We start from the raw sequence: 23193 nt of genomic DNA, 5'->3' as shown, positions 1-23193 counted from the left end.
CAGGCACAGTTACTTGAGGTCACGTAGTTTTCCTGACACCAAACTGAGGTGTGTCACAACTCCCAGGAATTCACTCCAACTTTCTTTACTTTCTTAGTTACCTTCCAAAGTGAAGATTTTTGGAGTTCTCTCACTAACATCTGGCTAGGTGAATTTTCCAACACAACTTTAATGCATGCCAAATTTGAAATTTCCCAGCCTGATGGGCCTTGATCACGTCCTTTGTAATGACTCCAAATGAAAGTTTCCTGTAAACCAATAGTTACAATACCAAAATATATTAATAAATGCAGTTATACATTTGAAACAGTATCACATATGTTAAAATGATTAAAGTTGTCACATATTTCCAATAAACCCTTCTGTCTAATGCCCCCACCAATCCACTCCAAGATCCAGTTCCTTACTCAGTCACCTCTTCCCTTCAACAATGGCTTCTCTTTCAGTACTACCTAGCTCCTCTCTTCTCATTTGTCAGTCCTCCTCCTTCCTCTTGAAATTACTGTCTCCTGCTGGTTTTTCATTTTGGCATATAGCTGACCTGCCCAGTTGACTGGCTGTCAGGAGACAACAGAAGGAAAATATTGCAAGAAGGTCTCTTTAAAGTTGGCAGGACCTCTGTGACCTTGCTATTGCTGGTAATCCTCTCACTACCATGACCACTGTTACCTCTGTCTCCACATAAATATTAGATGCAAAAGGTAGAGAAGCTATGAACACTTTTTTTTAATTGTTGCAGGCTTACCTGGTACAGTTGCACATGCTGGACTACAGCCATTTTTGGTTTCCTTCATAGTGGGATTCTTTATGCAGGTGGGTCATTTAGAAAGTGACTGTCATAAATAACTTAGCTGGTATTTAACACAAAGAGGGAGATATATCTAATGATACATTTCTTTATACAAGGAATAATATTTATTAGATTTCTATTGGTTTAAGATGTGTACTGCATGCGAACATGCCTTCGTGAACAATGTTTAGTGCTCACTCACTTAGCACCTACCTGCATTCATGCATTGTCTACACCTTGCCTGGTACTGTCATGCCTGTTAGCTTTTGGCATTGGCTAAAATACCAGCACACTATCAGTATTGCTGTATAGACATCCTTTTTTGTGCAAATATAATATACGGGCTGCTTGTCATGCATGTCACAGGATCTGTCCTGTTTGAGGTGTTATCTTTATGGATAACAATGTAATACCTACAACATCTGCTAGCTGCCACAGTCTGGGGATTCCAGTACATTCATTCATAGCCCAGTCACACAGTCCAGTGGCTTGGCCATGGTCAGTTGTCCACTTAGAATACTCACGATTAGGAAATCTGTTCGACTACAGTCTGGAAAATCAGAAACAGTCCATCGTATAAGGCCAGCGCCAGCAGTCTGGGGAATTGGGCATGATCAGTCGGGGAACTGTAAACACAGGACTCAGAGGCCTGATCAATCATATCTAGGGGCTGCTTGTCAAAGTCAACCAGAAATCTGCAGTTTCTGGGTCCATGCATTGGTCATTGAGGAGGGTATAAGGGAGGCCTTTCAGGGCAAAGGGTGACAGAGCACTACTGAGAGGTCTGCAGGAGTCGAGGCTGGGGATCAGGAAGAAAGCAGAAGGAGGCGTTGAGATGGGGGCAAGTTTGGTGGAGAGAAACTCCAAGGGTTATGTGCAACAGCATTGGAGGGCATGGTAGGCAGGAGCGAAAGTCTCATTGAAGCTAAAGATGGTTGGGCCTAGACCACTCCTCTGAGGAACTCCTGCAGAGATGTCCTGGGGTTGAAATGACTGACCTCCAAAACCACAAGCAACTTGTTTGTGCTCAGAATGATATTAGTCAATGGAGGGTTTGCCCCTTGATTTCCATTGACTTCAATTTTGCTGGAGCAACTTGATGCCTCACTCAAACAAATGCAGCCTTGATGTTGAGGACAGCGGCTATCTGGCATTCAGCTATTCAGGTGATGTTTGAACTGAGGCTGTAATGAGGTCAGTAGCTGATGGGCCCTAATGGAACCCAAACTGAGCATTAGCAAGCAGGTTATTGTTAATCAAACACTGCTTGATAGCACTGCTTATAACATCTTCCAATCACTTTATTGATTTATAGACGGTAGACTGTGGGGGCAGTAGATGGCCAGCTTGGACTTGTCCTGCTTTTTGCTTTTTGTGAACAGGATATACCTGGGCAATTTTCCACGTTCAGTAGAGGTCAGTCTTGTAGCTCTACTAGAACAGTTTGGCTAGGGGTGCTGCAAATCCTGGGCAGAATTGACAGGGCTCCTTTTGCCATTGTCCTTTCTGGTGCCTATGTGAAAGCCAGATGGTCCAGTTTTTATTCCGTTTTTTGAGTCTTCTTAGTGATTAATAGAACGGAATGGCTTGTTATTACTTAAGAGTTAAACAGGTTGCAGGGATTTGAACCCACATCTTTAAAACTTTTCCTGGGTGTCTCAGTTGCTAGTATAGTGCCAATATCATTGTGTCATCACCTTCCTTCTCCAGATTGCCTGTTATTCTACTGTTCAATTAAGAATATGACAAGAATTTGTATTCTCCTAGGTCATATCTCAAGATGTATCACAGGGGCAGCTACCATTTGACATAACGCCATACAAGTTTCAGAAGTACTAATACACATTGAATTGTAATGCAGATCAACTGTTGCAACTAAAGCCGAATCATTCTCATATCAATGTAAGATTTAAGAGGAGGAGTAGGCTGTTTGGCCCTTGAGCCTCCAATGCCATTTAGTAACGTTGTGGCTGATCTGACTACATTTTTTACTACCCATGCTAACCTTTCACCCATTTGCTCATCAAGAATCCATCCACCTTTCTCTCAACCGTATTCAAAGACTCTAGTTCCATCACCTTTTTAAGAGGGTTCTAAAGACCCTCAACCCATTGTGAGGAAAAAATATTCCTTCCTCTGTCTAAAATTAGTGACCCCATATTTTGAAACTGTGACCCCTAGGACTGAATCTTCTGTTCTTTTGATATCTTTGAAGTAGAAATTAATTTCAAATCAAGTAACTTGATTGTCAGTCAACTTCGAAAAGTTTGTTTTGTGACTCAGTTAAGCTTGGCTGTCAAAACACTGATTTGATCATTGTCCCTTTTTTGATTCTAGCTCTTGCAGAATTTCGGTGACTATCTGACTGTTAATTACATCATGTCTAAGTTCCTTTAATGGACAACCATCCATTAGTAAAGTTCCTAGCCAGGCATTTATTTAATAAATGGTTATCACTAACAAATTACTTTTAGAATTTGTTCATGGAATCAGACACTATTTCTTTAATTGCTTATGTCGGTTAGCCCTTCTTTCCACAGCTAATTTACTATAGTAATATATTATTTAATGCAGATTGTAGGATGTGTAGGCAAGATATGAAAATTTCTTTGTTATCTCTCTTGTTCGCATTAGTCTATGTGGAATGAATGATAGTTTAGTAAATTATGCAACAAAGACATTTGTCACTCAAGATTCCTTGTGACTTCAGTTCATTTCAACATTTCAAAAAATGCAAAATAAAAATAATAATGCCTTACAATCATTTGTTGCATCATTTATATAGTTTTTTTATAAACAGTACAGTACATGACACTTCCTGGTCGAAGAGTTGGACCACTTAAATTGGTCAAGTATAATGGGTTATAATATTTCATTTGTACAGTTCTATATTTGCAATGCTTTGATTCTAAAGTTGAAAGATTTATTATGATTCTTCTCTAGCTATATCCTGGTATAAAATATTTGAGAGATGAAATCGTACTGGCTTCACTTTAATTTTGTTTCTTTTTTTTATTTTAAGGTGCTGTTGATTTATCTTTTTGTTGATTTGCTGCAACGATGTCGTTTGGTCCAAGTTGAGGCTGCAAAGGTAAGCCATTTGGACTCAATTTGGTACAAATAATAGAAGGAGAACAGGAATAAAATATGTAAGAGTATAATGCATTATTTTGTTACTGTTTGCCTTTTGCAGCAAATTAGTTGTCAAACATGAGATGTTCGCACATTTGCTATTTTGATTAGGTTGCCCTTTTTATTTTCTTGACATTATTTCTTAAGGCATATTTATAGATTTAAGGCCTATATTGGCTTGCCGTTGAGATTTAACTTGATCGTACATTTGAACTTAATCAAATTTTGTACAGATGAATATTTTGATTTTTATTCAGCTTCAATGTTTCACATTTGATTTTCTGACATTGCTAAGTTGAAGTATGCTACATATTTACTTTCGTAGCATTACTTATCAACTTCTATAAAGATGAGTTTCAACAGCACATTTGTTACTAACAATTTGGAAAACTTTTGCAGCTACTAAGTAAATGAGGAGCACTTTTTGTAGCTTACCGATGCATTAAGGAATTGAGTATACAAATGTAGTTGAATACTGACCATGGGATTCTCAGAGAAAAGGACTTGATTGCAAGTTAATGCACATGGTTGACTGAATCAGGCAGGTGTAGAAGAGAGAGAGAAGCAGACTATTGCCATGGAAACAATAGCTGAACCATTATACACAGCAGAGAAGTGAATTTTTTATTGTAAAATTCACAATGCTACCTTTGATGTAGAATGACTGAAAATCAGTGTTGATGTCATGGTGATTTTATCTGCAATACTTTTAAGTAGCATATTCACAGAAAGTTCAGGTGTATAAACCATTCTTATGATGATAATTCTCCTTTTTAGAATGCATAAGTAACAATATTGAATTTGAGAACGTCTTAAGTTTCACTGACGTGTCTTATTTTATCTTCATCTAATTTTCCTTTGTAGACTGATGACCATTTCAAATAAAAGGTGAAAAGAGAAATCTAGGAGATACATTTCAACATCACTCAAATCACTTAACAGCCTCCTCCTTCAGAAAGGCTTTACTATAGTTGCAGACAGTTCTTTCACTATAGCGACAAGACTCTCTCAGATTCTTGCTTTTGGTGCCTTACTGTAATATTGTAAAGTCCCAGTTTTTTAAATGAAATTTAAAAACAGTAAGCTGCTTCAAATCCAGCCAAGTATATCCAAAAGAAAGTTGCATTGCATTCAATCCAGTGAAAAAAATGATATCAAGCAGATGGCCAGTCAATTTGTTAAGATGTGTTGCTGAAATGTGTGTTACCAGGAAAGCCAGCATTTATCACCCATTGCTAATTTCCCATGACAAGGTGATGGCAAACTACCCTCCTGAACCACTGTAGTCTATCTGAGTGGTTACAGCCATAGTGCTGTTTGGAAGACAGTTCCAGGATTTTGATAAATCACCAGTGAAGGAGCAGAAATATATTTTGAGATCAGGGTGTTCTTGGAGGAAAACCTGTAGGTGATGCTATTTCCATGTCTTGGTGGCCTTTGTACTTCTAGATGGTGAAAATCATGGGTTTACAAGAAAACTTGGCAAGCCATTGCAGTGTTTCAATGCTGCTACTGTGTAGATACTTTGCTCAGAGGAATCCTTTCTCGACTCACAGCAGATTCCTATGTTTGAAGATATTAGGATGAAGTAAAATATTTTAGCCAAGGAATTCAAGTCACTGAAAACTGATGTTAAATGCAACATTATTTTCTATGTCAAACACTGGACTGTATGCCTCATTTAATGACAGTTTATAAGTTCCCAGCATTACTTGCAAATGGAATGGGTGAGAAATTGTGTATCAGTGATGGCATTTAAATGGTAGTATGTGTCAAATAAAGGTACATGTATCTCGGCTGCTATCAAATACTTTCAATTGAACAGGGAGTAGTAAGCTGACTTGCTGAAGAATGGGCCATTGACTTTCCAACATTGCAAGGAGATCCATGTGAACTCTGATTAGTCAAGACCTAGTACTGAGAAATATGCCAGGGAATAGCCTAATTTGTTCAGTTGAAAAAGTAGCAATATGTGTCCATGTTTTATCTGTAAGCAAAGAATAAGATGCCATGAGTTAAAATATGTAGCTTCCGGTATGCAGAAGGGTGCCACGTTGCAGACCCAAGTGACAGTGTTAAATTGGTTGTCAGTTGAATTCTTGGCACAGTCAGTATTAGTTAGCAATTTCTATCCAATCAGAGAATCCCATCACAGTCGGATACTCTCTTTGGAGTTTTGCATACATGGACTGATGGACGTGTCAGCACCTGGCCCTTTGCAGACAGCCAAAGGGACATGCTGTTGCATATAACTTGCCAGTCTTTCAGTTGTACAGTCCACATACTTAGCATCACACTGGCTCTGAAATTCATATATCTCATTACTTATTTATGTAACGGGCAGAACATCTTTTGGGGTTGACACCATCATCCTGAGAATGGAAAACATGACTTATTGTCCACCTCAAACCTATCTTCTTCAGCAATATAAAAGAACAGAAGAACTAGGAGCAGGAATAGGCAGTATAACCCCTCCGGCTTGTTCTGCCATTTGGTACACCACTCTGGGGTAGTGAATTCCACAGATTCCTGACTCTTTAAGAGAAGTAATTTCTTCTCACCTCTTTTAAATCTGCTACCGCTTATCTTAAAACTATGACCTCTCAATCTAGATTGCCCCAGGTAAGGAAATATCCTTTCTACATCTGTTTTGTCAATCCCTTTTACATCTTATATAGCTCAGTTAGATCTCTTCTCACTCTTCTAAATTCCAGAGACTATGGGCCTAAACTGCTCAACCAGTTTTCATAAGAGAAAGCCCTTACCTCTGAAATCAATCTCTGAACAGCCTCTGAACTGCCTACGATGCAACCACATCACTGAAGTAAGGGGACCAAAATGTACGCAGTACTCCAGGTGCAGTCTCACTAATGCATTTGTAACAACACTTCCCTGCTTTTACACTTTATTCCTTTAGCAATGCATTAGGATCTTGAAAAGCTAGCTTCAGAAGTTTCTCAAAAGCTACTCTGTCATGGATTGCCTTAAGAACTGCTTATGCCCTGATTGTTCAGTCTCTTCGATTGAGGCTGCACTTCAGGAACTACTTAAAGGCACACTTTTAGTTCTTTCACAGTTAGCTTCACTAAGCTGCCATTGGCTCTGGGTTTCTTTTGAGGTCCAATATCTGTCACTTGCACCAAGTAAATACTGCACTGGGGCTTCCTTCACCCCCTCTCAGCTGCAGCAAACTATCAATGGATCCTTGGGGTTCTTCCAAATCCTAACCCTTTCCAACAGAGCCAGTAACCTTTCACTACCTTCCCAGCTCAGATTTTCTCCCGTATGAGCACCCTATTGCCTGGACCCTCTTTTCTAAGTGCCCCATTTACAAGCTTTCCACTTTGACTGCGTCCAGTCAATATGGAGTCACCTTCTTTGAATCTCTCACATTGGCTAAAAATGACTTTGAACCTTGAATTGATGTTCACAAACATTTGGAGAGTTTTGATCAGTTATCCAGATCAGTTCAAGTGATCCCTACCACTGTTACGGCATGAGAACGTATATGACAAGCATTGAATCAGCTTGCCCTTAAATGTTACTTTCGTGATAGGCCACCAGCCACACAATATAAATGGATACAAAAAGAATGGATGACGCTGCCATATACATTTTTTATGCTGCTTAGGATTTCTATGCCGAACATGTTTGTATTGCTGAATGTTTGTAGATTTGCATTTGACTGTAGTGGAATGTTATTTTCAATATATGATGTAGCAAACTAAAAACAAAAGGTGCAGTATAACTGGCTTTTTAATGGATGGCTTATGTTCCATGACATGTTCTAGTTAACAAATATGACATACTTATTGTTTTCTAGCATTTAATGGTAGAAAGAATCATTATGCAGGATGTCAGTGGTCAAGATTCCCTTCCAAGTTCCGTTCAAGACGAAGAAGAAACTGAGGATGCAGGTAAAGAATCTTATTTATAGATTGTTGTTTCATAGGAATATTTTGTTTCGATGTGGTGGAACCCATTTTAGTTGCTTTCTCTATATTCTCCTAGAGCATCTAATATATAGTTCTTATGCAATCTTAACGTAATAGGATTTTCCTACAAATGGGATTTGGTGTTGCTGTTTTAATTTGTCCTCATTGAAATAATTTCAGTCTTCAAAGCCACTGGAACAACTATTTCAACAAATGCATCAAGACCTGATGCAATTTTGAGGTTGCTTTAAGGAAATTGCACAGCCGATTTACGCTCTTATTGAATAGTGGAGCAGGTTTAAATGACCAAATGGCCTACTCTAGCTATTAAGAACTATGTTTCTATCATATTTGATTGTCTCTTAACTTTGGCTCGAGGCATATATGATTGGATGGAATCTTTATAGGAGTCTGAGTGATATAGGTTGTGGCATGATTTGTGGCAGAATAGGACAAAAAGTTCAATAAGGCCTATCTTGGCATCTGGAGCATCTCGCTTCATCCTTTATGCTTTTCACATGCAGTGTGCTGAGTTGCCAATTAAGGGGGAACTATTTCTCTTTAAATTCTTTGTGGACGGCTCCTCTCACCTTTATCAATAATTAATTAGCTTTCTATCCCGCCAAACTCCCCAAACAAGCTGGGTACCAAAAAAGATTTGACGTGGAAACCAAAATGGAAACCTGGTGGATTCTGCTCACCAATTGCTCTGAGTGACCTCCACGTTACATCCCATCAAACTGCAGCCCAGGACACGATCCACACGCACACCTCATCCACAGACATTGGCATCAGGCATCTGCCAGCCCTTCACGTCCGTCATGGCACTTCTCTGATAAACTGTCAGGATGATCTGGAAGCATAGACCTGCATTGCAGAGTGCGCCAGCAACCAGCATTGAAAGGCTGCACCAAGGGCACTTTGTGTACACAGGCTGGATCGGACTCGGCTACATCTTGGGGCTGCTCACTTGACCTCTCAGAGTTTTCCTGCTTGCTCACTTCATCCTTGGGAGTTACACAACCAGTCAGCTTACCTTGCTGGTTACCAGTCCTCAGTCAAGGAAGCAGCTATCTTATGGTATGGCAATGTCTTACATCAGCCTCAAACCTGCTGCATGTGGAGCAAACACAGTATGCGCAACAAGCAAACAGCTATGTCTGAAAATCTTAGAGGAGTAGCCTTTACTGAAGCCCACAGAGTCATGTGTTAGTCAAGGGGTGTCTCAGCGCAGTCAGTCAAAGACAGCATCAGATGTGAGGAATGCCGTTGGGGTGGGCTTGTTAGTTAATGTGCCAAGCTTGGTAAGGTCTGGTGAGGAACCTCTCCAAGCCTCATGGCCTCAAACGATCAGACAAACACCACGCAACCCAGACTGAGCCAAAAAAACTTCAGATTCAGCACATTGTCACCTTGTATTTCTTTGATCCACAGGCTGTCAGCTCTGAGATATTTATATATGACAGAAATGATTGTAACTGTTTCGTGCTTTTTGATTGGTCTGCATTCTTTTTGACATGTTTGACTATTCTACTCCATCACCTCTTTGGCTGAGTGGGACTACCTTTGCCTGATGCCACTCTTACCGACTGAGTCACAGTTAGACAATCTCCTGCAATAGTTTCTTTCTCCATCACATCTCTGGAGTCATCCAAAGACTTATCCTATTCTGTATTTTTCTCACTACATATTGCCCCTCTGTGACTGTATAGTCAGTTCACACTGATGGCACCTAGATCTATCTCCTCTCCATGTCTCTCAAATTCCACATGGCTTTGTGGCACTACTGAACTGCATTAGTCAGTTCAAATTTTCTCTGGATAAACTTGGGGAAAATCAAAGCCTATGAGTTCCGTCCTGCCGGAAACTCTATTCCCAGGTCAATAATTCCATTTCCTCAGACCACACCACACCTTTAACCTTGCCACCCCATTTGAGCTAACATACTTGCATCATGTTCTCTAACACAGATCACCAAATTCCACATCCAGAGCTCCAACTGTCTGCACTCTGCCCCCAGCCCTCTGCTCCTAAAACTCTTTTTGTCATGTTTTTTAAACCCCAGACTTAACAATTACAGTATTCATCTTCCATAAACTTAATTCACCTAGAATTCTGCTGCAGAATCTGCCATATCTCCAGCCTGAATTATCCATCACCTTTATGCTCGTGACCTGTATTGGCTTGAGTCCATCAACACCTTGAATTTAAAATTCTTGCCAATCTGTTCAGATCCCTTCACTTTTCCTTTCGCTGAAGTCTTCTGAGATTTCTGTGTATACCCAATTCTGGTCTGTCATGCTCCCTCCCCTTTCCATGTCAGGTGGCATGGTGGCTGTGTGGTTAGCACTGCTGCCTCACAGCACCAGGGACCCAGGTCTGATTCCACTCTGGGGTGACTGTCAGCGTGGAGTTTGCACATTCTCCCTGCGTATGCATGGATTTCCTCCCACAGTCCAAAGATGTGTAGGTTAGGTGGATTGGGCATGGGAAATGCAGGGCTACATGGATAGGGTAGGGGGGTGTGTCTGGGTGGATGCTCTTTAGAGGGTTGGTGTGGACCCGATTATACCGAATAGTCTGCTTACCCAATGTAGGAATTCTGTGTCACACCATATGAGACCTTCCTTGCAACCATTTAGACCATAAGCTCTGAATTCCTTTCCTAAATGTCTCCAGCTTTTGGTCCACTGGCAAACATGTCTCCTCCAGCCGAACATAATGTTTTTGTGCAGCACCGCAGAATGTTACACTGTATTAAAAATGTTATATAAATTTAGATTGTTCTTGTATTATTAGTAACAGGTAAATGAGAGGTGTATAGCTGTGATCATTTTTCTTCAGTGTATTTAATCTGATAACAGAAGTGAAAGAGGAAAGGGACCAATGCTTCTGTAATTTCATGACTGTCCAGGGAATGAGTCTGTGCTAAGAATTAATTTACAATGAATACGTACACTTTAATTTGCTGGTTTATTAGATTCTTGGTGTATACAAGCAATTCCATTTTAAAGGCTTATTCATTTCAGATTTTTGGCACATGTGCTGCCAATAAATTTGCATCATTGGATAAGTACAAGTAACTTTATAGTTATTGCAAAACAAAATTCTTTGTCAAACAAGTTTGTAATGCAGTAGCATAACCTGCATGGTTTTAAACCTCCTTTATGTTGTTAACTGCTGTATTTTGTAGAAGAAGGAGGTGACTTATTGACTGTATTTTTTGTCAGTTCAATTCAATTTCAAATAAGATTCCTGTTTTAATGTCAGAGTTTTGAATCCTTATTGAAGTTAATATCAACATACCTTACCTTCCTTACCTGTTTGTATGATATTGGATCACTGCCCCATAGGTTTGAACATACATCTTTCTAAAGTTTTCCTCCATTCTCCCCTTTATTCCCGCTCCAAGCACATTCCCTTGAAATATTTGAAAGACAGGGTAAAATCAGACCATAAAGTCTGCTAAGGCTGCTCTGTCATTTCTTGTGATCCTGGCTCATCTTGGGCTTTAACTCCACTTTCCCACATATTCCCCATGTCCTTTGATTCCCTGAGACATCAAAGTTTCATCCACCTCAACCTAACAATATTTTGTATGTTAGTGCGTATGCAGCCTTCTGGCATAGGGAAGTCCAAATCAGAACAATTTGAGTGAAGAAATTTCTCGTCATCTCTATCCCAGATGCTGAAACCTTACCCTTTTTGTTCTAGATTCTCCTGTGAGGGGCACCAATGTCTCAGTATCTTGTATGACAATCTCATTAGAAAACATATTCATTTTGAAAAGAAACTTTAATTTCAATTATTAATTAAAAATATCATGGAACAGGATAAAATTTGATGAACACCTTTTACTGACAAAACAGAGAACACGCACTATTAATTTAACACCACACCTTATAAAAACTGATACTTTAAACTGTATTCAAAATAGAATACTCCTGATTTTTAGTTTCAACCAAGAGTTCCTTGCTACTGTAAAGTTTCATGAGTGTAGTGACAGGGTTTGATGATTATGCGAATTGTCTTCTGAGGTATGCATTGAAATCACTGTGACCTCAATGGCTGTATGCAGAGTTCCAGTAAGGTGTTATCACATAGTGTCATTTGTACAGCATAGAGCTGTCTGCTCTATTGTACAGAAACATAGATAGGAGCAGAAGGAGGCTAATCAGCCCTTCGAGCCTGCTCTGCCCTTCTTCATGATCATGGCTGATCGTCCAACTCAATAGCCTAATCCTGCTTTCTTCCCATAACCTTTGATTGTATTCGCCCCAAGTGCGATATCTAGCTGCCTCTTGAATACATTCAATGTTTTGGCATCGACTACTTTCTGCGGTAATGAATTCCACAGGCTCACCACTCTTTGGGTGAAGAAATGTCTCGTCTTCTCCGCCCGAAATGGTCTACCCCGAATCCTCAGACTGTGACCCCTGGTTCTGGACACACCCACCATTGGGAACATCCTCCCTGCATCTACCCTGCCCAGTCCTGTTAGAATTCTATAAGTCTCTAAGATTCCTACACCCCACCCACCACCACATTCATCTGAACTCCAGCAAAAACAATCCCAACCTAATCAAACCCTCCTCGTACGTCAGACCCGCCATCCCCAGTAAAAGCCTTGTAAACCTTCGCTGCACTCCCTCGAGAGCAAGAGCATTCTTCCTCCAGAAAAGGAGACCAAAATGCGGCCTCACCAAGGCCCTGTATAACTGCAACAACACATCCGTGCTCCTGTACTCAACCCCTCGCAATGAAGGCCAACATATCATTTGCCTTCTTTACCGCCTGCTGCACCTTCAGTGACTGGACACCCAGGTCCCGCTGCACACTTCCGTCTTCCAATTTACAGCCATTCAGGTAGTAATCTGCCTTCTTGTTTATGCTTCCAAAGTGAATAACCTCACATTTATCCAAATTATAGTGCATCTGCCATTGATGTGCCCGCTCAATCAACCTGTCAAGATCATCCTCGTCACAGTTCACCCTCCCACTTGACTTGGTATCATCTGCAAACTTTGAGATGTTACATTTTGTTTCCTCATCCAAATCATTAATATATATTGCCTTAGCATTATGCGTAGTAAACTTATATTAATTGTTTCTAAGAAGTCTGGCCTGAGCCTGTACTGATGCTTCAAGAACGTACATAAGAACATGAAGAAACGTTGAGGTTATTCTATTCTTGTGGAACCAAACCAAGGTATGTCAGAGATTCCAGTAATTCATTAGAATTTCTTCTTCAATTTTGCAAGGAGAAATGGCTTGAAAATATCAGCGCCATGTAGCAAGTTCTTTATATTTAGCCAAGATGTATGAAACAGTATATGAAGTAGTCAAAGAACCACTGTTTGAGGCAAAAAGAGAATTTGTCATCTCTGTAGCAAGTGAACTGGAGCTCTTTTCTGGCAAATTAGCAGACTGACACCCCTATGATACCATTTCCTCTTCTCAGCTCTACTGTGTAATGAATGTTTGGAAAGCTTCATAAAAGAGAATGTACTTGCTAATGTATCTACTGCTTTAAAATTGAATAAGGCCAGTGTCATAAATGTAAAAGGAAGGAATTTCAAAATTGGATGAAATTTGTTGCCGTAAATTTGTTATCACATGAAGAATGGAAAGATAAATGATCAGGTTCTACTTCAGTTTAAACATGAATGACAGACATCTCTCATAAACATAATTCAAGAATGATTGGAAAACCTATCCATCAATTATCCTCTTGTCCTCACAAGAAACCTGACTGAACCCAATACTCATCATATCTGAATCAGTGAATTGCAAGGTAACACAGTCAACGTGATTGCAGTTAGTTGTAGAAGTAGATTACGTTAATGGCCATCATTTGTGACATGATATTTAAAGAATTCCACCAGATGGTTGACAATTGTGGAAGTGAAGAAGCCCCAGTTTGTTTTGTTCATCAATGAAACAAACAGATTAGAAAACTTCTGTTTTGCATTTGAAGGAAAGCCAAAATACAGGTATTTAAGGTTGGAATAAAGTTGCCTCTGTCTTTGTCACATGGCCAGGCATCAGAGAGCAGAGATACTCAAGACACTAACAACTTGGTTATAGCATTTTTAAAAAAAAAATCTTGCTTAATGGAGACCAGTTAAGCACCATGTTAGAGAAATGGGAGAAGCCTATAATATAGTAATTACTTATAACATGAAATCAACTGATAGTGCCACGCATCACTGTATAAGCTACTGGGGTGAAGAAGGAACCAAGAAAAATGAGTCCCCGAGCAAAGAAAAATGGAGGAGGAAATTGTAAATCTGGGTAAAAAAGGAAGCCTCAAGACAGCTATTGAAACATTGTAGCATAATGCAGTTAGAAAAAGCAAAAATTGCAGAATCCTTTGGACTTAACAAGCAGCGTTAAATTGCCAATGTAATGAGGTGCCATTTGAAAATGAGCTGAAGCTTTGGTTGAGGTGTAGATAGTCCAGAGGTGGAAGAACTTAAGCAGCACTCAGTATGTATAACACAATATCTCTGCAAATATTGGAAAACAGATTGCTTTTACGTTCGAGGAAATAAAGCGAGACTGAAGTTGATATACCTTCATGGCAAACTATTTTGTTGTTTGCCTGCTCATGTTTTTCATTTTTCTTCTTTTAAGAAATAAATTGACTGGTGACCCCAGAAGCACTTTGCACAACCCAACAAATTGTCAAAACTAGATAATCTTCTGAAAAATTGAGCTTATTGTGTGACTGAATGCAAGATTCAGATATTTGTGAATCTACAAATATTAGTTTGTGATGTATTTGGAAGAAGTCATGGAATATTTAAATTCCATTGTGGTAACATCATGGAATTTTATTTTGCCAAAGCTTCAGGAACACTACCTCTAGGGGTTCTAATCTGGACATCTTCTTTTACTCATCTCCAACACCTGGAATGTTCAATTTAGCTTTAATTAAAAGCTTTAAATTAATTATAATTAAAGATGGTGTGGAAGAATTATTCTGTAAAAGTGTTTTAGTTCTATGTAGGTACAAAATTAGTTCGGGGACAAGCATGTCTTCACATTTTCCACTGTTTGTGATAAATATAACACAATCAGGACAAAAGAGTGATACTTTGAAATGGCAGTAATGTCTACTTTGTGACACCAGTTCATGCCTTTTGGCTGATTGGACATTTTGTCTTTTCCTGAGTCCTGTTGGCTGAAGCCTATTGTCTTGCTGCATATCTATCTGCTAAGTGTTCCAGTATATTACCTCTTCCTGGATGTGAACTCTTTACATGGTCAGTAGCATCCCTGAGGTCAGATTAGGTTGTCAATGCACGATTGTACGTGATCAGTCTTAGATTTGCCAGGTGGTGAGTGACCAATTTCTAATTGGTTTCTTAAAGTGACAGTCATCTCACTGATATTACTTCCTGTTGTCTCCAAACTTGTTCACAAAGATGTCAGTTACTTTGAAGGGGTGATACTACTTTTCACCTGGTTTGTTTTCCAGAGAGAGAGAGAGAGAGTTGTGGTTTCCAAAAATTCTCATTGGATAATTTGTTTTTTTTTCCTTCTTTATTTGTTTGTTGGATGTGGGCGTCACTGGCTGGCCAGCATTTATAACTCGTCCCTAGTTGCCCTTGGGAAGGTGTTAGTCACCTGCCTTCTTGCTATGCTGCAGTCCATGTGCTGTAGGTTAACCCACAATGCCATTAGGGAGGGAATTTCAGGATTTTTGACCCAGTGACAGTGAAGAGACAATGATCTATTTTCAAGTCAGGATGGTAGCCATGATGTGGAAATGCTGGTGTTGGACTGGCGTGGACAAAATCACAAGTCACACAATACTATGCTGTAGTCCAACAGATTTACTTAAAATCACAAGCTTTTGGAGCACTGTTCCTTTGTCAGGTGAAATGGTCCACACTAATAGTACACACTGCTGCTACTGAGCGTCGGTGGTGGCGTGAGTGGGTGCTTGTGGATGTAATGCCAGTCAAGCAGGTTGCTTTGTCCTGAATGATGTCAAGCTTCTTGAGTGTTGTTGGAGCTGCAGTCATCCAGGCAAGTGGGGAGTATTCCATCACACTCCTGACATCTGACTTGTAGATGGTGGACAGGCTTTGGGGAGTCAGGAGGTGTGTTACTCGCTGCAGTATTCCTAGCTTCTGACCTGCTCTTGTAGCCACTGTGTTTATGTGGTGAGTCCGGTTGAGTTTCTGGTCAATGATAACCCCCCAGGATGTTGATAGTGGGGGATTCGGTGATGGAAACACCATTAAATGTCAAGGGATGGTGGTTATTGCCTGCCATTTGTGTGTCTCGAATGTTACTTGCCACTTGCCACTTGCCAGCCCAAGCCTGGATATTGTGCAGATCTTATTGGATTTGAATATGGACTGCTTCAGTATCTGTGGAGTCATGAATGGTGCTGAACATTGTGCAGTCATTAGCGAACATCCCCACTTCTGACCTTATGATGGAGGGAAGGTCATTGATGAAGCTGAAGATGGTTAGGCTGAGGACACTACCCTGAGGAACTCCTGCAGAGATGTCCTGGAGCTGGGATGGCTGACCTCCAACAACCACAACCATCTTCCTATGTGTCAGGTATGACTCTAACCAGCGAAGAGTTTGCCCTGATACCCATTGATTCCAGTTTTGCCAGGGTTCCTTGATGCCACACTCGGTTGAATGCAACCCTGATATCAAGGGCTGTCAGTCTCACCTCACCTTGAATTTGGCTCTTTGTCCATGTTTGAACCAAGGCTGTAATGAGGTCAGGAGCTGAGTGGCCCTGGTGGAACACAAACTGGGTGTCGTTGAGCAGCTGCTGAACGATAGCACTGTTGATGATACCTTCCATCGCTTTACTGATGATTGAGAGTAGACTGATGGGACAGTAATTGACCGGGTTGGATTTATCCTGTTTTTATGTGCAGGACAAAGCTGGGCAATTTTCCATATTGTTGGGTAGATGCCAGTGTGGTAACTGTACTGGCTAGGGGACCGGCATGTTCTGGAGCACAAGTCTTCAGTACTATTGCCGGAATGTTGTCCGGGCCCATAGCAGTATCCAGTGTCTCCAACTGTTTCCTGATATCACATGGAGTGAATTGAATTGGCTGAAGACTGGTATCTATAATGCTGGGAACCACTGGAGGAGGCCGAGATGGATCATCCACTCTCAATTCTAGCTGAAGATTGCTGTGAAAGCTTCAGCCTTATCTCTTTATTTGATGCGCTGGGCTCTTCCATCACTGAGGATGTGGATATTGTAGAGCCTCCTCCTCCAGTGAGTTGTTTGATCGACCATCGCCATTCACAACTGGATGTGGCAGGACTGCAGAGCTTAGATCTGATCTGTTGATTGTGGGATCGTTTAGCTCTGTCTGTCACTTACTGCTTATGCTGTTTGGCTTGCAAGTAGTGCTCTTTGGTAGCTTCACCAGGTTAATGCCTTATCTTCAGCTATGCCTAGTGCTGCTCCTGGCATGCCCCCCTGCATGCTTCATTGAACCAGGTTTGATCCCCTGGCTTGATGGTAATGGTTGAGTGGGGGATATGCCAGGCCATGAAGTTACAGATTGTGCTAGAGTACAATTCTGCTGTTGATGGCCTACAGCGCCTCATGGATGCCCAGTCTTGAGTCGCTAGATCTGTGTGAAGTCTGTCCCATTTAGCACGGTGATAGTGCCACACAACATGATGGAGGTTATTCTCCATGTGAAGTTGGGACTTTGTCTCCAAAAGGACAGTGCAATGGCAGATTGGTAAGGACGAGGTGAAGTATATTGGTTCCCTCACCACCTGCCGCAGACCCAGCCTAGCTGCTATGTCCCTTAGGACCCGATCAGCTCGATCAGTAGTGCTGCTGCTGAGCTCCTCTTGGTGGTGGATATTGAAATCCCCCATCCAGAGTACATTTTGTGCCATTGCCATTGTCAGTGCTTCCTCTAAATGTTGCTCCACATGGAGGAGTATTGATCCATCAGCTGAGGGAGGACAGTATGTGATAGTCAGCAGGAGGTTTCCTCGCCCATGTTTAACGTGAAGCCACGAAACTTTCATGGGATCTGGAGTCGATGTTGAGGACTCCCAGGGCAACTCCTCTTCACTGTATACCACTGTACCGCCACCTCTGCCGGGTCTGTCTTGTCAGTGGGACAGGACCTATCCATGGATGGTGATGGTGGGGTCTGGACATTGTCTGTAAGTTATGATTCCGTGAGTATGACTATGTCGGGCTGTTGCTGGACTAATCTGGGAGACAGCTTTCCCAATTTTGGCGCTAGCCCCTAGGTGTTAGTGAGGAGGGCTTTGCAGGATAGATAGGGCTGTTTCTGCCATTGTCTTTCCACTGCATAGGTCAATGCCAGGTCCATCTGGATATAATTACTTGGAATCAAACCTTATCAGGTGCAGAAAAGATCATATGAAGGAAGCTAAATTAGGATCTGTATAGTCTATGTTCTCTTTTAAAATATATTGCGTATAACCTAAGATGCTGCAGCAAGTCACAGAGCTACACATTAAACAATGAATGGAACTTAATTCCAAGGTAATGTATGGGCCTATTACACACTTTAAAAGAAAGTGACGACTGTTTTTCTTTAAGACATTTTTAAGTTTCAAAATCTAAGCCAATTTATGATAAAGAACTGTGGCTTGAAACCTTAGCTTATTTTACTTCACACAATTTGCTTTGACAATTAAGCTACAAAATGACCTCCTATTTGTCCTGTAATCAAGCCATAAAATGTAACAGTGAACCTCTTGCACAATTGTTGTATAGTAAAGTATTTACATCATGATCTTACATTGACCTGAGGCAATGTTGTATACCTCACATAACTACAGAAATGTGACGACAGATGAAGCCCAACGTGGTGTAATAATTATGTCTTGCACTCTCCACTGTGAAACCAAGTGTACTGCAATAACCTTGCTTGATCATAAAAAACACAATCAAGCTATAAATTGTTGAAAAATAAATGCAATCCTACTATCTATGTTTTTGCACCGCAGCATCTCAAAATACACCGTTCATTTTTAGAGGAGGTTTTGATTAAAGGATCATTGATCTGAAACATTAATTCGCTTGCTGTCCATGGATGCTGCCTGATCCACTGAGCATTTTTTTCATATTCAAGCTGATTGAGCTCTGCCTTACCAGTGTTTTTTTATTATTGACTCCAATTTGCATCAGTCTTTACAGTGGAAGACACCAGTAGCATCCCAGAACTTTGCGAGTTGGGGACAGAGAGGAGTGCAGTGGCCAGCACTAAGGAGAAGGTGCTGGGGAATCTGAAAGGTCTGGAGGTGGATAAATCACCTGGACCATATGGACTACACCTCAAGGTACTGCAGGAGATAGCTGAGGAGATTGTATAGGTATTTGTGGTGATTGTTCAGGAATCAGAGAGGGTCCCAGAGGAAAATGGCTAACGTAATATGCCTGTTGCAGAAGGGAAGGAAACAGAAGGCAGGAAACTATAGGCTGTTTGGCCTGACCTTGGTTGTTTTGTGGAAAGTAAGAAGTTGAGTTTTTAATCATCTTCCCATGAGGTGCTCACATGGAGCTAAACCATTTTGAGGTGCAGTTGAACAGTGGGTCAGAAGTGCAACAAACAAGGGTTAATTAACCTGAAACACTAACTTTGTTTTCTTGTCAAAGGCCTTTTGGAAATCCAAATAGATTGTATCCACTGGCTGTCCTTTTTTTCTAACTTGCTCATTACCTCAAAATTGTAGCAGATTTGTTAGGCATGACCTCCGCTGAAAGCCGTGCTGACTCAGCCCTACTTTACGATGCACTTCAAGTACTTCGCAATCTCATCATCCATAATGGACTCTTAAATCTTACCAGAGACTGAAGTCAGGCTAATCCATCTACAGGTTCCTATCTTCTGTGTCCATATCTTAAACAGGGGTGTTAAATTAGCCATTTTCTAGTCTTTTGGGACCCTCTCTTATTCCAATGATGTCTGAAAGATCACCAGCAATGCCTCTACAGTCTCCTCAGCTCTCTCCTTCAGAACTCTGCACTGTAGTCCGTCCAGTCTGGGTGATTTATCCACCTTCAGACCTTTCAGCTCCCCCAGCACCTTCTCTCTCATGTTGGCCACCACACTCACCTCTGCTCCCTGACTCACTTAAAGTTCTGGCATGCTGCTGGGTGTTTTCCACCATGAAGATTGATGCCAAGTATCTATTCAGTTCCTCTGCCATTTCTTTGTTTCCCATTATTACTCCAGCCTCACTTTCCAGTGGTACAATGTCTACTCTTGCCCCTCTCTTACCTTTTTTTAAATATCTAAAAAATTACAAGGAATCTTTTTCTTTTATACTTCTAGCTAGCTTACCCTCCTTTTCACCTTCTCCCTCCTATTCCTTCTCCTGTTGTCCTTCCCTGTTTTATTTTTAAGCCCTCCCAATCATCTGGCTTCTCATTAATCCTCTGTGTGTCTACTTTACCTTTTTGCTTTTATGCTGTCACTGACTTCTCTTGTCAGCCATGGTTGCCTTATCCTCCCCTTCTTCCTTGGGATGAATTTATGCTATGCCTCCCAAATTAACCCCAGAAACTCCTGTCATTTATGCTCAGCTCCCATTCCAATAATATCTGGCCAGCTCCTCCCTCATATTTTTGCAGTTACCTTTACTCAATTATAACACCTTTACATCTCATTCCAGCTTCTCCCTGTCAAACTGTGGTGTGATTTCTTTCATACAATGATCACTGCCCACTAGGGGCTACGTCACCTTTAAGCTCCCTAATCAAGTCTGTCTCATTAAACATCACCAAATCCAAAACTGCCTGTCCTTTCTGGGCTCTACCATAAGCTGCTCCAAAAAACCATCTGATAGTCATTCCACAAATTCCTTTTCTTGGAATCTGCTACCAACCTGATTTTCCCAGTCCACCTGCATATTGAAGACCCCATGATTATTGTAATACTGGCCAATTATATCTCCTGATTTATTTTCTTCCCCACATCGTGATTACTGCCAAATGGCCTGTCCATAATGTCCATAAGGGTCTTTTTATTCCTTTGTGGTTACTCAACTCTATCCATATAGATTCTACACCATCTGTCTGGATATCACTTCTTGGATATCACTTCTTGTTTTAGATTTAGTTTAATTTCTTAAGAACAAGGCAACCCACCTCCTCTGCCCATCTGCCTGTCCTTTCAATAGGACGTGTATCCTTGGATATTTAGTTCCCAGCCTTGATCCCTTGCAGCAGTATCTCTGTGATACTCTCAAGAGTGTACCTGCCAATATCAATCTGCTATAAGCTCATTTACCTCGATTTATATGCTGCGTCCTTTTTTTCTGTGTATGTTATGAATGTTACTGTCATTTGTTAATGCCTGGAAATGTTACCAATGTGTCATCTTTATCATTCATGACAGATAGCTTCAGGTGGTTGGCACTACAACCACAAGCATTCCACTCCCTCTACCTTCGAGGTTCAGTAGCAGCAGTGTGTACCATCTGCAAGATGCACTGCAGAAATTCACCAAAGATTCTCAGACATCCTCAAACCCACCACCACTTCAATCTAGAAGGACGGGGCGGCAGATGTATGGGAACACCACCACCTTCAAGTTTCCCTCCAAGCCAGTCACCATCCTGACTTGGAAATGTATCGCAGTTCCTTCGCTGTTGCTGGGACAAAATCCTGGAATTCCCTCCCTAATGGCATTGTGGGTCAACCCACAGCAGGTGGACTGTGGTGGTTCAAGAAGGCAGCTCCCCACCACCTTCTCAAGAACAACTAGGGATGGCCAAGAAATGCTGGCCGGCCAGTGACACCCATATCCCACAAATGATTTAAAATAAAGTTCAATAACCATTAAATTGCTTGATGCCCGTGTGAATTTTAAACAAGGCTTTCCCATCTTGAAAGTAAACATGTACAATGGATACTTCTGTATGAATCTGTCCTTCTGAACTAATATCTTACCATTTCCCACAATCAATATTTTTCTTGTAATAAACCTAAAACATTTCTCTGCTTATTGTCTAAAATTGTATGGGTCTCTAAAACAAAAAACAAAGACAATTAAGCATTGAGCAGGAAGGTCAAAGCTAGATTTGCTGCTGGTGAGTGTATCAGTGTTAAGTGTGTTTAAAATGTGAATTTGTGTTGGGCAAAACTAAGTATGACAGAAGTGATTTGCTGTAGTTTCTCTAGGGAAACTTAATTTTTGTGAGCCTCAGGAATAGCTGAACTGGAAAATTGGATTTAAATACTATTGCATAATGCCAGGACTAGCTGATAGACAATGGATTGTGCTGATTTACTGCTTGTGTGATAAAATAGAGGATATTCTCACATCATTCAATGTGACAGATGATGTAATTGAAAAACATGTCATAACGCTAGGATAGTTTGGGCATTTCACCAGGAAGAAAGTTGTGATTTATGCAAGGCTTTATTCTATAAAATCAAACTGAAACCCCCAGAGACTGTAAAAGCATTCTAAATTGATTCTCACAGATTAGCAGGACAGTACGAAGACTGCTGTCAAAAGAAGAAATAATTGGGATAAGCTAGCATCAGGAAGACAAAGCAATGCTCAAGTTGAATGTCTTCAGATGCAAATCTGATTTTAAAAGCTGCAGTAATGTAGATATAATGGAAAGGAGCAGCAAACTATCAAGATCTGTTCTATAACGATGAAAAATTGAGAATTGGTTCATGGCTGTGGCTGGATTTCTGCCTACTATAATTTTAATTTTTGATCTTGGCTAGTTTTGAGCCTTGTGCTTATTTGCATTGTTTTGTCAGGCACACTGGTCTTCAATGGTGGCTCCATTTTAATGGAGTGGACTTTGGCTGAAGCATGTCTTGGAGACTGACTGCCTCATGCATCCTGTTTTAGGCCATCCATAAATTCAGGAAATTTGTGTCAGCTGAACACTTTCACCTAGCACAGATGTACATTTAATGAAAAGCAAAACATTTCCTGAAAGGTTTCACGGGATCAATAAAAGAAACTGAGAAAATGTCGATGTAGCGTAAAAGCAGGTTTTGCTCGCTTGACTTTCCTTGATCTTTTTGTTAAAGATTACTTTAAATGGTACTTAGATATTATTCTGCTGCAATATTTCAGGTGATTCTTCTAACCCAGTTTGTTCTAAAAATGTTACAAGAAATAAATGCTTCTGGTATTGCCCGGAGAATTCAACATGTTTTAAATGCCAAATTTGAGGTCACATATAAACTGAGTCAACTGAAACGTAATAGTTGCAAAACAAGCACAGTTTATAGCTGAAGAATCGAACAGCATATAAACTAAATGTGCAAAATGTAGGTACCCTTCTTAGAGCTTATAAAATTAATCAATC

At 40.6% G+C, this 23193-nt stretch overlaps 1 protein-coding gene across 1 annotated transcript in view; it reads left to right on the top strand.

The window, feature by feature from the left end:
* The window catches only part of LOC109918163, a 128506-nt gene that overhangs the window by 8367 nt on the left and 96946 nt on the right, over positions 1-23193 (top strand). Inside the window, exons 3-5 of the mRNA XM_048604600.1 lie at positions 740-813; positions 3813-3881; positions 7746-7839. Coding sequence (XP_048460557.1) covers positions 740-813; positions 3813-3881; positions 7746-7839 — 237 coding nt within the window. The remainder of the gene's footprint in view (positions 1-739; positions 814-3812; positions 3882-7745; positions 7840-23193) is intronic.

The sequence above is a fragment of the Rhincodon typus genome, chromosome 13 (genome assembly GCF_021869965.1).
Source record: "Rhincodon typus isolate 14 chromosome 13, sRhiTyp1.1, whole genome shotgun sequence".
Classification (NCBI taxonomy): Eukaryota; Metazoa; Chordata; class Chondrichthyes; order Orectolobiformes; family Rhincodontidae; genus Rhincodon; species Rhincodon typus.
This window is presented reverse-complemented; position numbering and strand designations above follow the sequence as displayed.